Here is an 18,462-nt window from a genome sequence, read left to right on the forward strand (position 1 = left end):
TCCAAAGCCTCGATCTTTTACTACCGTTGGACTGGGAGTGATGATTTCAACACCTGAAATGCTCAAAGCACAGCAACCAGTAACAGAGCAGCAGTTTCGGTCACAGTTCTACGATACACTCGAAGGGCAACCTTGCAGCCTTTTCGGATCCAAGCTGAGCTGCACAGCTACAAGGCCTCCCGTGTCTCCTTCCAGGCCAGCCTGAGTGACTGAGATCAGCTTGCCCACACTGACTTCGTTGTTTCCAATGACCTGCGGTATTCCACACTCATGAATTCTCATTCCCGATCCATTTTATTCTCACGATAGCCTGAAAGGCAGCGTTAGCCCACTCTTCATGATGCAGTCTCAACTTCAGGAGAGTTCATGGAATCTGGGCTTGTCCAGTGCCAGTCACGTAGTTCTCTGATGGCAAACACTGTCTCAGGACAGCAGTGGCCGTGGCAGGGGACTTGGTGCAGTACTCACAGATGCTGTCACACACAGCCACCTGCCTCTCTCAGGTGTGAAGAACACCCCTCCTCTTACAAAAGCCTTGGCCTCACAGTGGACTGCTCAAACTGCTCCTGGACCCAAGAGGCAGATTTCACGCATTAACCCCCACAGCCCCGGCTGTCCTGCCTTGACGTAAAGGCACTTTAGAAAAGTATCGCTAAGAACACCAACTCTGAATTTGGAAACACCCGAGCCCTCTCCAACCTCCTCCATTTCCACAGTGGCTCCACAAGCTCCCTCAAATACCAGTTCTAATCGTGAGACGCCACGTAACAAGTTACAATAAAGTATTCAGGGTAAGAGAATTTCCCTCACTATTCCCACTTGCCTCACTGTCCATTAGCAATCAAATACTTCTTTCAAAATCTAAAAAAAGGGAACCATGACCAGGGATTAAGTGAACATATTATCTATTTTTATTACGAAAACATTAAATTTTGACACATCGCTTCATTTGCTTTTTAAAAATCTATTATCTGACTTAAACCTATTCAGCACAAATGCCAATAAATTATATAAATCATAGTTTGGGTCTTTTTAAAACTAGAAACAGAATATGTTTGATGATAATCAATTAACAGTACTAAATCTGAGCTGTGTGAGCTGTTAACTTGTAATTTTGCTTTTGATGTTTAGCTTAAAATAAAAAAGAAACCAAACATGTTAACACACTGTTGCCAGAGCTTCTCGGAACCACCCTCCACATCGCTGTGCTAGCACCCTTCCGTTCCTCACTGGCCACAGGACGCGGTCAGCTGGAAGAACCCTGTGCTGCACTGGCCTCCCCTGCTCTGACGGACGGCGGGGATCTGCACCACCCCCAGGCCACGTTAACCTGCCTTTATGTAAAAGCATTTCTTGAAAAGGAAACCATCATCAGCTAAGAACTCAAAGGTTGCATTTAGAAATGATTCCCATTCAATATATATTAAATCAAAATGTGTTAGTACATAGTCATAGGTTCTGAAAAGAAAGCAACCAATGAACTAAGGCAAATAGCACTGCCACCACATGCCTTCAAATGGTATATTTTTGGTGTCTGAAATTCTATGCAAATTATATTTTAGGATAGTTCAGATGAATTTAAATATAAGATGTGTGTTCTGCATAAAGCTAAGAGTTTTAGGGTTTTCAACATGGGTGGCAACCTTTAAAAAATACATCAATAGCCTTATTAGTGAGTATTTTCCACTTGGTTTCTAAATCTTTATTTTCTTGTGGAGGCAAACCAAAGCACTGTTAGGATTCTACCTTCTGAGTTACAATATGATCTCTACCATCCCTAGGGATTTTAAAGGTAGCCCTGATCCTGGTCCTTGCCACTATCTTCAGTTTCATCATCCTCATCTTCCTGGTCTCCAGATTCAAGTTCATCCTCTTCTTCAACCTAAGGGAAAAATACAAGTTTAACATTAAGATGTGTTTACTTCACGTTCATTAGGTATCAATATACACTGTTAATAAATTCCATATTCTAATAATTACAGAATATAAGCCACCTGATTTAATGCGCAAGTCTCCCTGTCGTTTTTAACACAAATGAGATCTATTGGTCAACTTTGCTGACAGATGACTACCCACCCTCTATACAAATCTTGACTGAATATGGCCAAAGACAATGGCACACTTGGAGGGTGACAGTCCTGTCATCACAGGGACAATCAAATCAATTCACTTTCTAGGTTTAGGATCCAAAAGACAGTCTACAAGTGCTGAACACTGAACCTAATCTGTATCTTGGGTCAATTCACTGAACACAGTGGAAGCAAGACAGAGGACAGACACCACTTCATGAACCCATGTTACAGTGCCTGTATTACCACTTCTCCCTGTGGTACTAACGTTCTACAGAAGGCATTATAAAATAACATAACACATAATACACATCAACATCCCCATCTTACTGGATGACCAAGATCCTTGAGTTTATTCTTCAAAGACAGTATTTTCTGATCTTGATCAGCCAGCAGCACCAAGAGATCATCTTGTTCTTTTTTGGAGTCAGTGATTTCCAACTCTAGTTTGTCTTTCTCGTTTTGTAAAATGGCAATGGTGCTGTTAGACGAATCCAACTGCTCTTTAATAGCAGTTCTTTCCTCAGACAAAGCTTTAATTTCATTCTAGGAAAAAAAAGGTGGGAATGTCAAATATCAGACATGATACACACATATCTAGTAACACAAGAATTTGTTTCACTACTCATCACGGATGGTTATTTAAAAAGCAGTTTAACACACAGCAGTACTTCACCATTCCTCAAAAAATCCTAAGAAGAGCTAGCATCTGACCTAGTGGTTGACACCTGGGTTCCATACTGGATTGCCTGGGTTCAATTCCTAGCTCTGGCTCCTGATTCCAGTTACCTGCCAATGCAGGCCCTGGGAGGCAGTGGTGATGGCTTGGGGAGTGGGTCCCTGCCACACATATGGGAAACACAGGTTGAGTTCCTGGCTCCCAGCTGTGGCCAGCCTGGCTGTTATGGGACACCTGGAGACTGAATCAGTGGATGGGAGCCTTTCTGTTTTTATGTGTGGTTTCTCAAAAAACAACAACAAAATAAATGGAGACACAAAACATATGGCAGAAGGCTGGCTGACACCAGAATTAGAACTGGCCTAATGGTTAAGATATCAGTTAGCACCTCATTTCAGAGTAGCTGGGTTCAGTACCCTGGGAGGTAGTAGTGATGGCTAAAGTGGCTGGGTTCCTGCCACCTATGTAAGACACTCAGATTGAGTTTTTGGCTCCTGGTTTCAGATCAGCCTAACCTCAGCTGTTGTGACCATTTGGGAAATGAACTAGTACATGGAAGCTCCACCTCTGTTTATATATATCTCTTCCTCTCTGTTTCTCTAATAAATAAATATAAAAAATTTGAAAGAAAAAAGAATTAGAACTCAAAACTCAGCTAAAAAATTATTCTAACTTCATATACACAAGTAAATGGGAAAGAATAATAATTTCAAAGAAAATCCATTGTATAAAAATACAATAATTTGGAGTAGGTACTGTGTCACAGTGGGTTAAGTGCACTTGCTGTACCAGACGGCCAAGATTCCTGGCTACTCTGCCCTTCCAATCCAGCTTCCTGCTGATGCCTCTGGGAGGCAGTGGATGGTGGTCAAGGGCCTGGGCCCCTTTCATCTGCATGGGATGGAGTTTCTGGCTGCTGGCTACGGCCTGGCCTAGCCCTGGCTGTTGTGGGCATTTGAGGAGTGACCCAGCAATGAAAGGTCTCTCTCTGTCTCTTTCTGCCTTTCAAATAAAATAAATAAATCTCCAAGAGAAAAAAAATGGTCTGTCTACAATCCAAGAAGCACAATTACATAGTATCATTCTTTTTTCATTTTTTCTTTATGCCTTTAAAAAATTTAAAAAAAAAATTATTCAAAAGGCAGAGAGAGAGAGAGAGAGAGAAGGAGAGAGGGAGAAGGAGGGGGAGGGGAAAAGAAAAAAAGAAAGAGGGAGGGAGGGGGAGGGGGAGAAAGGGAGAGAGAGAGAGAGACAGACATTCAGACAGAATATGAGTTTAAGCACTCTTACCCATTGAATCACTCTCTAAATGCCTGCAAAGGCCAAGGCTGGGCCAAGCCAAAGCTGGGACAGTGAATGCAACCAGTCAGTGAATGCTGACAGGAATCCAGTTACCTGAGCCACGACCACTGCCTCCCACAATCTGCAGTAGCAGGAGGCTGCAGTTAGTAGCAGAGCCAGGTACTGAACACAGCTGAGCACTAAGCACTGACATCAACAGGTTGTTAGGCTGGAGTATAACAACCAAGCCAAATGCCTTGGCGCCCTGTCATTTTTATTAATGCTACTTCATTTCCTTCTTCATATTATTTATTCTGATGTCCCTATCAACAATAGGATCTATTGTGCCTGTGTTCCTTAGCCTACATGTGGCCTGTATACTAGCCAAATTTGTACTTTTTATTATAATTGGATACAGATGTTAATAAAATAAATATTAATGAATTGCATTTTCATTGCACATGCATATATACTCCTATTTCAAATACCTAGCACCATTACTTGAAATGGCATTAAGGGGCCACCTGCAGGGCGGGCATCCTATATGGGTGCCGGTTTGAGTCCTGCTGTTCCACTTCCAATCCAGCTCTCTACTATGGTCTGGGAAAGCAGTGGAAGATGCACCAAATCCTTGGGCCCCTGCACCTGCATAGGAGACCAGATAGAAGCTCCTGGCTCCTGGTTTTGGATCAGTGTAGCTGCGGCCTCTGTAGTCATCTGTGGAGTGAACCAGAGGATGGAATACCTCTCTCTCTCTGCCTCTCTGTAACTCTGCCTTTCAAATAAATAAATAAATCTTTTAAAAAAAGAAATGGCATTAAAATTTTTTGTGCAATCTTTAATCATCAAAATAGGAAAGGAAATACTGAGATAAAATTGTATCTCACTAGCTTTCTTCATAAATCTAAGGATTTTAGAGATTAAATGAAAAAAAATTCCCATTTTCTTTCTTTTTTTTTTTTTTTTTTTTTTTTTTTGACAGGCAGAGTGGACAGTGAGAGAGAGAGAGACAGAGAGAAAGGTCTTCCTTTGCCGTTGGTTCATCCTCCAATGGCCACCGCGGCCAGCGCACTGCGCTGATCCAAAGACAGGAGCCAGGTGCTTCTCCTGGTCTTCCATGTGGGTGCAGGGCCCAAGCACTTGGGCCATCCTCCACTGCACTCCCGGGCCACAGCAGAGGGCTGGCCTGGAAGAGGGGCAACTGGGACAGAATCCAGTGCCCCGACAGGGACTAGAACCTGGTGTGCCGGCGCCACTAGGCGGAGGATTAGCCTATTGAGCTGTGGTGCCGGCCCCCATTTTCATATTATATGCAACACAAGTTCCACCAGAAACCAACCTTTAGTTCTTTAGTCTCCTGCAATAACGCCGACAGTCTTCCTTCCACGTCAGTACTGTTAGTAGCAGCAGGGGTTTCACCCTCTCCTTGCACAGGAACTGATTTTGCCTAAAGGAGACATTGGAAAAAAACCTGTTTCTTCAAAGTTACAATCAACGTGAATTCCCAAAGTGGTGATTCAACATTCTTCCTATTTTTAAAAATGTTCTCCAGTTAACGAGCTCCGCAACAGTGGAGCAACACCACATCTCAACCAGAGCACGAGGAAGGCTGGGCTGAGCGGCCACAGGTTAGCCAAAAAAAGTCACCAAGACAGTTCCACTGTGGCTGTAACACAGCATCTAACAAGCAGAGACTATTTTTCCTAGTCTTTTTTTCCTTAGAAACTTCCAGTAGGTTATGTTCATCCCAGACAGGTAGATAAATTGAGACAAATGTCGTTAGTTGGCAAAATGCAAGTATTTTGTTAAGTGCTACAGAAGTACTCTTAAATCGCAGTTTTTTAGTCTTTCCTTACTTTTTTCCTACAAAACATCAAGATGTATGATGCTCACACAGCAAATATCTACAAATGAGGACGTGACCCTGGCACTGGGTAGTGTGTAGCTGCTGGTAGAGCTCTAAGGTGCATGGTAGACAAGGCCTGAACACTTTGAAGAGAATACTGCTGGGAATATGGACATCAGCAGAGCACATCTGGCCTAGCAGGTAAGCCACTGGTTAAGACACCCATGTCTCACACTGGAGTGGTTAGGATTAATTTTTTTTCCAAGATTTATTTATTTATTTGAAAGTCAGAGTAACACAGAGAGGGAGACAGAGAGATCTTCCAACCGCTGGTTCACTCCTTGGAGGACTGCAACGACCAGGGCTGTGCCAGGTAGAAGCCAGGAGCCAGGAGATTCTTCTGGGTCCCCCATAATGGGTGCAGGGGCCCAAACATTTGGATCATCTTCCACTGCTCTTCTCAGGCCATTAGCTGGATGAGAAGTGGAGCTACAGGGATATGAACCAGCACCCATGGGATGCCAGTATCACAGTCTGGAGTGACTGGGTTTGATACCAGGCTTTAGCTCCTGATTCTAACTCCCTGCGAATGAAGACCCAGGGAGACAGCAGTGATGGCTCAAGTAGTCGGGTTCCCCCCACCCACATGGGAGACCTGGACTGAGTTCAATGCTCCTGGCTTCATGGCTACTTCGAACATTTGGGGAGTAAACAAGTGTATCTTGTTCTCTCTGCCTTGAGCTCTCTCTCAAATGAATAAACAAAGAAATAATATTAATGTCTAACTACAACATGTTTACTAAAAAAAGAAAGTTAGACATTAAAGGTGATTCTGGTGAAGGCTCAGAAAGAAAAAAGAATTGTACTGAATGCTTCTGTGGTAAGACGTAAGTGGTTATGAACAGAGCAGAACATGAAATGCTAGTAGAAACACGAACACTGAAGGCGCTTTTGGTGAAGTCTCAGATGGAAACAAGGAACGCAGTACTGCAAGTTGGAGGGAAGGCTATTCTAACAAAGGGTCAGAGATCTGGGCTGAACTGTGTGCTAGTACTTTGTGGACAGCAGAACTTACAAGTGACAGCATGGATATTTAGCTGAGGCGATTTCTAAGCCAAGTGTTGGGGTACAGCCTGGTGTCTTCCTGAAGCTTAGAATAAAATGTGAAGAGAGATACAACTGAAGGAATCAGAACTTAAGACTTGGAAAAGTCTAAGCCTATTCATACTGTAAAAAATGAGAAAGCCTGTTAGGAGAAAACAACAAGGGCGTGGCTGGCTGGGCTATCATTTATAAAACGACCATGGTTGTGACGCATGGATTCAATCAACCGTCTCAGCAGAAGACAGAGCTAAGATGAGGCTGTGCGACTCCCACCGATGTCATGCAACGCTAGCGAGGATTCTGATCATTTACCAGCAGAAACGCTGCCAGCTTGGAATGCAGGGGCAGGGATTGAAGATAACCCCATCTAGAAGAGCCATTAAGCAACCAAATAAGCTTCCCTGCTGAGTCTATAGGATGGCTGCCACCTGGCCAAGAAGCCTGTGTTACTAGCACTCTGGCTAGCGAGCACTCTCGAGAGAAAGAAGGTGCTGTGTGATAAATTTGCTTCACTTTCACTGTGGCTGAAAAATAACACATCAACCTTCTGTTTACTACTTTTCCAACAGGGAAAAAAAAAAAAAAGAATCAACTCACAAATGCTTCTGTTTTTTGTAACAGCTCCTGTTTTTCTGTTTGTAGTTTGGTGATCTCCACAGATTGTGAATTTAATTGAGATTTTAATGTTGCCAGTTCCTAAGAGCCAAAAACAGTTAAGCATAGCATAAACAGCATTAATTAATCAAGGAAATGTCTATGTACTGAACACATTTTATTTAAAAATCTTTAATTTATGAATTTTCATTTTATTTGAAAGGCAGAAGACACAGAGATTTTTCCATCTCTGGTTCACTCTTTAAATATTCTCAACAGCTCGGACAGGGACAGGCTGAAACCAAGAGTCTGGAACTCAATTCGGGCCTCTCATTTGGGTGGCAGGGAATCAAATACTTGGGCCATCATCTGCTGCCTCCCAAGGTGTGCACTAACAGGAAGCTAGATGGGAAGTGGAGTAGCCAGGATGAGAGTTAGCACTCTGATACGCTGCACCAAACATTCATCCCAGAAAAAAATTTTTTTTTCAAGATTATTATTATTATTATTTTTTTTTTTTGACAGGCAGAGTGGATAGTGAGAGAGAGACAGACAGAGAGAAAGGTCTTCCTTTTTGCCGTTGGTTCACCCTCCAATGGCCGCTGCGGACGGCACATCTTGCTGATCCGAAGCCAGGAGCCAGGTGCTTCTCCTGGTCTCCCATGCGGGTGCAGGGCCCAAGCACTTGGGCCATCCTCCACTGCCTTCCCGGGCCACAGCAGAGAGCTGGCCTGGAAGAGGGGCAACCGGGATAGAATCCAGTGCCCCGACCGGGACTAGAACCCGGTGTGCCGGTGCCGCAAGGTGGAGGATTAGCCTGTTAAGCCACGGCGCCGGCCCAGAAAAAAAATTTTAACAACTATTTCCTTTCTTCACCCTGCCTTCTAATATCACAACTTCACATTTGACAATCTGCCTAAAGATTAGTTCAAGATGGCAAATTTAACATTCATTTATTTCTGCTCTCTCCTGAGATCTCATTCAACAAAATCCTAAGCAGCTGGTGGCAAGTTAAGTCTGCAACACCAGCATCCCATGTGGGTGCCAGTGGTGTGTCCCAGCGGCTCCACTTCTGATCCTGCTCCCTGCTAATGCCCCTGGGAAAGCAGTCAAAGATGGCTCAAGTGTTTGGGCCCCTGCACCCATGTGGGAGACCCAGATGGAGTTCTAGGCTTTTGACTTTGGATTGGACCAGCCCTAGTTGTTCTAGCTATCTAGGGGGTGAACCAGTAGATGGAAGATCTCTTTATCTTCCCCTACTCTGTGTAACTTTGACTTTCAAATAAGTAAATAAATATTTTTCAAAAACCATAAATGGAGGGAGGGGGGAAGGAAACAAAGAAAAGGAGGGGGGAGGGGACCCATCCACAAAGACAAAGAGTATGAGGGAACAGCAGGAGTGTCAGGGAGCAAATCACAGAGGTAGCTGACTAAGTGCTCCTGGGAAAGCTGAAACCTAGGTTGATCATTGAGAAAGCCTGCAGAACACTAAAGGGTTTGCCAACTAGCACCATTAGCTACTTCTGGAAGATTAGGTAAAATGGGGTTCAAAACTGCAGGGTTGGCTGTAAGTGTAAGAAACAGCCCACTAGAACCCTGTCCCAAACTCCTGCATCAGGCAACTGTTCCTCCTCTCCTGGCAGAAGCCTAGAGGCTTGTACCTGGAAGTGCAAAACAGGGTACCTCCAGACTGGGGGTGGGGCGCATCACAGATGAAAGCAGTATTACCACAATAAAACGGGGAATGAATGCTGAACTATCCAGCTCTCTAACCTTCTTCTCTTCTCTTCTCTTCACCCAAAAGTGCAGAAAAAGAAAGCAAGGGAGGCTCTCAACCAAGGGTGGTTCCTCCCACTCCCCAGGACATGGGGCAGTGTTTGGAGACAATGACACTAGCATTCAGAAAGTTCTCTTCCTGGTGGGTGCTTGGGCTAGCAGTTAAGCTGTCAGTTGGGACGTCTCCATCCCATTTCAGAGTGCCTGCATTAAAGTCTTGGCTGTACTCCAGATTCTAGCTTCCTGCTAATGCACACCCTTGCAGGCAGCAGATGATGCAATGGCTCATATAGTTGAGCCCTGACACCGACATGGGAGACCTGAATGGAGTTCTCAGCACCCGGCTTTGGCTTGGTCCAACCAACTTCCACTGCTGAAGGCATTTGGGGAATGAATCAGTGAACGGCATCTGTCTTTCAAAATTGATTTTTGTTCTCTTTTTTAAAACATTATTTATTTGAAAGGTAGAGTTACAGAGAAAGAGGGCGAGGGCGAGGGCGCCGGTTCTAGTCTCGGCTACTCTACTTCTGATCCAGCTCTCTGCTAAGGCCTGGGAAAGCAGAAGACGACCCAAGTCCTTGGGCCCCTGCACCAGAATGGGAGACTCAGAAGAAGCTCCTGGCTCTTGCCTTCGGATTGGCATAGCTCCAGCTGTTGCGGTCATCTGGGGAGTGAACCAGCAGATGGAAGACCTCTCCTCTCTCTGTGTAATTCTGACTTTAACATAAAGAAATAAATATTTTTTAAAAATTTACAAAAAGACTACATATTAACTTAATTCCCTTTCATATTAATACTGCTTCAGTGTAGAGTTAATAAAACCAAGAGTATTATTATTTTTCACCACACAAACAAAACATTAGGGGTAAAAACTGGGGATGAGACAATCCTAATGACAAGAGATTTTTTAAAAGTCTGACTTTAGAATCTGCTCTGAAGAACAGATTCATTAAAGACAATGCACAGTCACTGCTCTCTCAGAACAGCCATGCCAGCAGGCTAGGGCCAGCTGATGAAGGGAGGCAGAAGGCAGTCAGTCCTAGCTGGCAATGATGGTCACCACCTATGCGAGAACTGCTTGGATTTTCTTTTCTTTTTCTTTCTTTTCTTCTTCTTCTTTTTTTTTTTTTTTTAAGGAAGCATGCATTCCTTTAAGCATATGAGAGGAAGGAGAGAAGAAAAGAAGGAAAGGAAATTTGTTCTAAAGATTCAACAATCTGTTTAGGGAAAACACATTAATGAGCAATAGGATTCTTTTCTAGGCTTTTCCTCCAATTACTACACCATTTAATTCCTCATGCAAGCAATTCTTTTCTCTCTTTTCTGGAATAAATACAATTAGTTTTCTCATTAGAGAGATAAATCTGCACTATCTAGTTTAATAGGAACTTATCAATTTTATAAATTAACCAAATAGAAGAAAAGCTTAATTAACTTTTCCAGCTAGTTTAAATTTCCACAGCAGAAAAAGCTTATTTACCTCCTGTTTATCCCTTTTCTTATCTAAAATTCAGCAATCTTCAGGAGAGAATGATTTAAATATCCAATAAATTTAGACAAGTAATTATCTTAGTCAATAGTATATGAAAACTGGAGGTAAGATTTTATATATAGTCCAATATAATCTCCAAATAATCTGGATGGATACTGAGATCTCACTGAAATATCAAAAATATTGTTGAAAAATAAAAATACAATATAAAGCAAAATATCATTACTGTACAATTAAAAACAGCTTAGGACTTTCAAATGGCTGTCTTAACCATGAAATTTTGCTTAGATCTGATGACTCAGTTGTCTATTACTCTATTATAATCAAAACAAGACAAAGCAGAACTTGGAAAAAGCTGGAAAATTACCTCTTTTAATTCTGCAACCTTTTCAGAATCCCCAGCTGAAGCTGTTGCAGAAGACTGTTCACTTCTGCCAGCAGATGTTTGGGAAGATTTCTACAAACAGTGTAGAAATAAACTATGACATAAATTGGGTCTAAAGAGACAGGAAAAAACCGAAACAGAACTATACACATATAAGCTGTAGCTTATATAGATACTTACCAAAAAAGTCCACATTATTTTAATGTTTATACCAAAACCAAAAACTCAACAGAGTAAATACTGTTTTATAACTTTCCCTTATCTAATAAATTTATACTTATCCCAAATCATTCACTAAATCTAAGCACTCATCTGAGGTCACATGGAGAAAGAGTACAAAAGAAGCCACGTATTGAGTGATTTCCACGTACTCAAGAACATCTCGTTTAAGTCGCATAACAATGAAATCTAAAATCTTAGTACAGGTTGAACATTCCTAATCTGATATGCTCCACAAAGTCTACAACTTTTTCAGTGCTGATATGATGCCACACATGAAAAATGTCACACCTGACCTCATGTGTAGGGTGGTCAAAGTGTAGAAGCAATAAAATACTATATAAAATGAACTTCGGGCACAAGTGTATACAGAAATATGAATTTTGTGTATAGATGCTGGTCGCATCTCCAAGATATCTAGCTCATTATATCTATGCAAATATTCCAAAAACCCACCCCCCTCAAATAAAAATTTATAACACTTCTGGCCCCAAGCAATGCAGATAAGGGATACTCAAGTGTATGGGTCTCTAGCTTAAGGGATTCAGCAAAACAAATAAGCAGGATAATGAGAATTATTTTTGTCCTCTTATTTACAACTTTAAGACATTCACTTACCAAATTCTCAATCAGAGAGTCCTTTTCAGCTAGTTGGCTCTGTAAAAGTTCCTGCTTACTTTTTAATTCTTCTATCTCTTCTCGCAATCTACCAATTTCTTCTGGCTGAATGCCATTCATCTGAGCTCCATCACTGTGAGAACCTTGATGCTGATTTTCTTTTCCTATTGGAGAAGCACAAAATTTGAAAAGGCAGCAGGAAACTCAAGTTTTCATTTTTGGAATTAGAAGATGGGAATTTAATATAAATATAACATTCAAATATAATTTTCTTCATTCAGTTATACTGGTGGTGTATTTCATCCTAGATGAAGAAAGTATTGATAAAAACAGTGAACTGAAGATATTTTCAGGGTTTCTGGGAGGAAAAGGTTTACCTTTACTAAGCTGCACAGTTTGCTGAGATCTGTGATTAAGAATTATATTAGTTTTGGGGCTGGTGCTGTGGCATAGCAGGTTAAGCCTCCGCCTGTGGCACTGGCATCACATATGGGGACCGGTTTGAGTTCTGGGTTCTCCACTCCTCATCCAGCTTCTTTGCTAATAGACTATGAAAGCAACAGAAGATGGCCCAAGGGCTTGTGTCCCAGGACCCACATTGGAGACCTGAAGAAGCTCCTGGCTCCTGGCTTCAGATCAGCATAGCTCCAGCCATTGCAGCCATTTGGGGAGTGAACCAATGGAAGGAAGACCTGTCTCTCCCTCTCACTGTCTGTAACTCTACCTCTCAAATACATAAATAAATCTTAAAAAAAAAAAAATTATACTAGTTTCAATTATAAAAATAAATTAATAAAAATAAAAGATAATAAAATTCCTTTAAAAACTCTTCAGAGGGGTGGGTGGTGTTGTACAGTAAATTAAGTCACCACTTGAGATACCCACATCTCTTATCAGAGTGCAGGTTTGAATTCCTGTTCTTTTGCTTCCAATACAGATCTCAGCTAAAGTGCCTGGAAAGTATCAGATAATGGTTCAAGTACCCAAGTCGAGCTTCTGGCTCCTGGCCTCGGCCTGACCGGGCCCTCATCATTGTGGGCATTTGGGGAGTGAACTGTTGGTGCACAATGGTCAGGGCTGGGCCAGGCTGAAGGCAAGAGCCAGAAACTCCATCCAGTTTTCTCAGAGGCTCAGGCACTTTGGCCATCTTCTGCTGCTTTCTCAGATGCATTAGCAAGGAACTGGATTGCAAGTGGAGAAGCTGGGACTTGAACCTGTGTCCATATGGGACACTGGCATTGCATGTGGTACCTTAATCCATTATGCCATATTGCTGGCCCATAAATAAATCTAAAAAAAAAAATTCTTCACAGAGGAATAGCTTTCTACATGGACTAAAATAATTAACAAGTTACTGTCACAAATAGAGAAAGAAGAGTTTTTTCCCTGAAAATTTTAGTCACTCCACATAAATAAAAAAGTTTTATTACTTTTAAGTAGCTAGCCTTCCAAACATAAGCACTATGGGATGATACTATTTACAAGCACCTGAATATTGATATTTTACATATACTATTAAATTCTCAGGTGACACAGCTACTCTGCTCAACTCCCTTTTGCAGACAAGAAAATGGAAAGACTGGCTCATTCTCAACGGGCTATCCATTAGAATTACAATGGGAGCCAGTAGTAATTACTGGGGCCTGAATCCAATCCCAGACTAGTCAGAACTCCAATGGGATCTCAGCACTGGTATCTTAAAAAGGCATCTCAGGAGATGTTAATGTGCAGCCAGGGTTAAGAACCAAGGGGTCAGATAACTGAATAGGCAGCAAAGTGATTGGGCTTCAAACTCCACAGACCCATCTTAACTACAATGTTGTTTGGATTTAGTTTGCACAGGTAGTAAAGGTTAGACAAAGACTAGCCCAAAAAAACAATTTGACTTGTCCGGCTCTTGAAGACAGAATGACCGGAACACGACTCTTACCTAGCTGTACTTTAAGAAGATTATACTGATCCTTGTGTTGTTGAATCTGAGATACTTGCTGTGTGACTGCTGTCTGTAGCTGTTCATTTTGACATTTTAAGGTAGAAACTTGCTGCTTTAACTCTTCAAGTTGTAGATCCTATAAAGCAAAACATAATTCAACTGTCTTAAATCCATACTGGTTAGCGTTAAGATGAATAAATCTAAAAATTAAGAGGTTATTTTGGATTAGGGTGTTTGAGTACTTTTTACTTCTGAAATCACCCAATAATTAAGCAGTAACACAGTACATGCAATAAGGCAAGTTAACATGCAGTACGACTGCAAGATTTCAAGTAAGGCCCCAGTAATAAACACTGTGGCACAGCCTTCCATCTCACTGCAATTAAGGAGGGAAATCAGGGGTGGGCACCAGTTCAAATCCTGGCAGTTCCACTTCTGATCCAGCTCTTTGCTGATGGCCTGGGGAAGCATTAGAAGATGACCCAAGTGCTTGGGTCCCAGCACCCATGTGGGAGACCTGCAGTTTCGGGCTCCCAGCTGCAGATCAGCCCAACTCTGGCCGTTGAGGCCATTGAGAGTGAACCGGTGGATGAAGACCTCTCTGTCTCTCCCACTCTCTAACTCTGACTCTCAAATAAACAAATAGATCTTAAAAAAAAAAAAAAAGAGGGAAATCAAATTAGAAAAACCTTATTTTATATCCCATCACATCATTAATAAATATATACCAAATGATTTAAGGAATTTGGTATGTGTCTATACACATGCATCTGTATTATATTATTTTTAACATTAAAAGACATTGCAAGAGCCAGAAGCGGGAAAGAAGAGTGAAACAGGAGAAGAAATGAAGAAGAGGGAGGAGAAGGAGAGGGAGGTAGAGGAGAAGGGGGAAGAGGAGAGAGGTGAAGGCTCCGTGGTGGAGGAGCAGGAGCAGGAGGAGGATGGAGAGGAGTAGGTTCCTGGGTGGCACAGCACTTCTGCTCCTCTAGGTGCTGTCCAGCCCTGTCAGCCAGGGCTGAACCCCTGCAGGATAAGGAAGCCCGTGTGGGTATCAACAATCAGAGCTACATCTGTGACGCAGGACACTGCTGTGGACAGTCTCAGTGCTGCAATTACTACTGTGAACTCTGGTGGTCTAAGCACCAGACTGCAAGGACGATGGGCCTCGTTCACAGAAGGTCTTGAATGCCAGGTTAAGAATCTTCTGTGTGCATGTTTAATCTCCACCTGTGGTGCCTTCATGGAACAGATAAACAAAGGAGACATTGGGAGTCCAGCAACGAACTCAACATCACAAACCCTGAAGCCAGATCTCCCAGTTCTCACCCCAGTGGTCTTTTCACTCATCAGCTACATTGTCCAGGGAGAGGCTGAAGTTGGGAACATCTGCCCCTGAGATTATTTGGGAGAATTTCATTCAGTTGTTAGTTTTCCACGGTTTGGTATTCAGTGGGAAGAAGGGAAGAATGGAGTGTTTCTGGTTGGTGGAAGAACTTCCTGAGGTGACATGAAACAGACTTAGCAAATCTAGTCAGGGATACAGCCTGTTTTTTTCACCAGCTAATTTTTCTTCTTATATCTTTCTTTATTTTTTAAAAGCAGAGCAACAGAGAGAGGGAGGTATCTTCCATTTGCCTATTAACTCCCCAAATGCCTAAACAGCCATTGGTGGGCTGGGCTGAAGTCAGGAGCCGGGAACTTGATCTGGAACTCTGTGGGTGGCAGGGATCCAACTACCTGGGCAATCATCTGCTGCTTCCCTAGGTGCACACTGACAGGAAACTAGATTGGAAGCAGAGGTGGGACTTTAGTTCACCTTAATGCTCCTGGTCGACCTGCTGTAAGGGAAGGCCCATAGCCATTTGCCACATTGAGCAGACTGGCCAGCAGGGAGCTGGGACTTCCCTCTGCACCCCAGTTAGAACCCAGCTCCCTGTCGTCCTGGGTTTCGATCAGTAGCAGGGGGTCTAATACCAGCTGACATAGCACCTTGTTAATGGTGGAGCTCAGTAAATAGGAGTTGACTGATTTTCCAGTGAATTTTGCCAAGGATAGAAACTACAAGCAGACTTTGGATTTGTTTCTAACCCATGTTTTTGGTTAATACTTTTTGGGAAATTTAACAAAACCCTTCCCATCTGTGGTTATGCCTGTAACAACAACAACAGTAATAGAAAGCTAGGAGCGGCGTTTGTGGAGTAGCAGGTAAAGCCTCAGCCTGCAGGGCTGGCATCCCATATGGGCGCCAGTTCAAGTTCAGGCTGCTCCACTTCTGATCCCACTCCCTGCTAATGGCCTGGGGGAAAACTGAAGATGGCCCAAATGCTTGGGCCCCTGTACCCATGTGGGAGACCCGGTTAAAGCTCCTGGCTCCTGGCTTTGGATCAGCCCAGCTCCAGCCATTGCAGCCATTTGAACCAGCAGGTGGAAAACATTTCTCTCTCTCTCTCTGCTTCTCTGTAACTCTGCCTTGCAAATAAATAAATGAATCTTAAATTCACAAATGCCAGCAGCAGCCAGGCCTTGGCCAGGCTGAAGCCAGGAGCCAGGAACTATATCCAGATCTCCTCCTTGGGTGGCATAGCCCCAAATACTTTATCTCTGATCTGCTGTTTTCCAGGATGCAAAACAAGCTGGCCTGGAAGTGGAGGAATGACTTGATCCCAGGTACTCCAATATGGCATGTGAGCCTCTCAAGTGATGGCTTACAAGTCCTGACCGTTTTTACTTTTTTTTAAGGTTTATTTATTCATTTGAAAGGCAGAGTGACAAAGAGATTATCTTCCATCTGCTGGTTCACTCCCCAAATGCCTACAACAGACAGGGGTGGGCCAGGCCAAAGCCAGGAACTTCACCTGGGTCTCTCACATAAGTGGCAAGGGCCCAACTATTTGGGCCATCATCTGCTGCCTCCTTGGCACAACGACAGGAAGCTGGATTGGAAGCAGAGGCAGGACTCAATTTCAGGTACTCTAATATGGGAGGGGATGTCCCACGTGGCACCTTAACCTGTTGCACCACAATGCCTGCAGCCCACTATCAGTTTTATCTTCTTTAGTTTGGTCATTTCTTGGAGCTGTCCCCTCTGTACCATATAATATGAGCCTTGCAGTCCCACTAACACATATGTATGTGAATTGTCATCTATCAATTATTGAGGGCCCCAGGCAAACTTAAATTCTCTAATTTAAATTTCAGTTTCCTTATTTTTTCTAAACCGAAGATACTTATTCTATTTAATCTAAAATCTATTTAATCTATCTAAACTAAAATCTAAACTCCTATGACTGCTTCATAGGGGTACTGTAAAAATTAAATGAGATAGTGTTTAAAGTAAGCCTTGCTTACTTCTGTTCATCCTATTAGGAGTAAGTTTTCTGCGATTACCATGCCCCTACCTAGCTAAGTTAGGTGCTTTTCTGTGCTGCAATCTACATTGACTGAACTATGACACTAGACTGAATGTGCTGTAAGATGTGTGTTCCAATAATTTACTTATGGATTTGTCTCCACACAGGAGGGGCCAATACGGGAACAACAATTTGTGCTTTATCCACATTTCCTGCACAGTGCTTAGCACAATTAGATGTTCAGTTTGATGAATACTTAAGATACTCTGGAAAGAATGATTTTACTTTCTGTATCCCCCCTTTCATTTGAAATACCAGGAAAATCTTCCCTATAGTAGAAAGTATCTATTAACAACCAGACAGTACAACTGATTAGTACTTACTTGTTCTCGAATCATATTTTTGTAGTGGGTCACAATACTGTCATGTTGTTCTAATGTTTTCTTTACTTCTTCTTCTTTTTTATCTTCTTCACTGGATTTATAAATTGCCTTAGTTATGACACCTGTAAATGAAACGCTATTTAAATTTTGTCTTAAACATTTTAAGGACTATTTTATTATTAAGACTTAATAAAAACACACAACCAAACTCCATTATAGGTAAGAAAGAATCTTTCCAGTCTTACAGGAAAGTCAAAGTCCTTCAATGGTCTAGACTGGGAACTAGGAAAAATAATCTACTTTTATATTTTTCATATAATCTGCATGTATCCAGGGGCCACTGCTGTGGCACAGTAGGTTAAGTGACATTCTGCAGTGCTGGCATCCTATATGGGTGCTGGTTCAAGTTCCAGCTGCTCCATTTCCAATTCAGCTCCCTGCTCATGCGCTTGGAAAAGCAGCAAACAATGGCCCAAGTCCTTGGGCCCCTGCACCCATGTGGGAGACCTGGAAGAAACTCCTAGCTTTGGCCTGTTGTAGTCATTTGGGGAGTGAGCAAGCAGAGGCAAAATTTCCTTCTTGGTCTCTCCTTCTGGAACTCTACCTTTCAAATAACTAAATATTTAAAAACAAAACAAAACCCAAGATACAGAAAAAATACAGCATGTATGTTATTAAAAAACTGCTTGTATCCAAATACATTCACAACATAATCATAATTATTTTCTAA

At 42.4% G+C, this 18,462-nt stretch overlaps 1 protein-coding gene across 1 annotated transcript in view; it reads right to left on the reverse strand.

Annotated features, from left to right (window-relative positions):
- Positions 1–889: 889 nt before the first annotated feature.
- Positions 890–18,462, reverse strand: part of USO1 (USO1 vesicle transport factor) — an 86,053-nt gene continuing 68,480 nt past the window's right edge. The window contains exons 17-24 of the mRNA XM_062198662.1: positions 17,733–17,854; positions 13,994–14,132; positions 12,064–12,227; positions 11,209–11,298; positions 7,577–7,675; positions 5,369–5,476; positions 2,400–2,615; positions 890–1,882 (exon numbers count right to left, since the gene is read on the reverse strand). Of these exons, the coding sequence (XP_062054646.1) occupies positions 1,787–1,882; positions 2,400–2,615; positions 5,369–5,476; positions 7,577–7,675; positions 11,209–11,298; positions 12,064–12,227; positions 13,994–14,132; positions 17,733–17,854 (1,034 nt within the window). The 3' untranslated portion in view covers positions 890–1,786. The remainder of the gene's footprint in view (positions 1,883–2,399; positions 2,616–5,368; positions 5,477–7,576; positions 7,676–11,208; positions 11,299–12,063; positions 12,228–13,993; positions 14,133–17,732; positions 17,855–18,462) is intronic.

Source organism: Lepus europaeus, chromosome 8 (assembly GCF_033115175.1).
Source record: "Lepus europaeus isolate LE1 chromosome 8, mLepTim1.pri, whole genome shotgun sequence".
NCBI classification, from domain to species: Eukaryota; Metazoa; Chordata; class Mammalia; order Lagomorpha; family Leporidae; genus Lepus; species Lepus europaeus.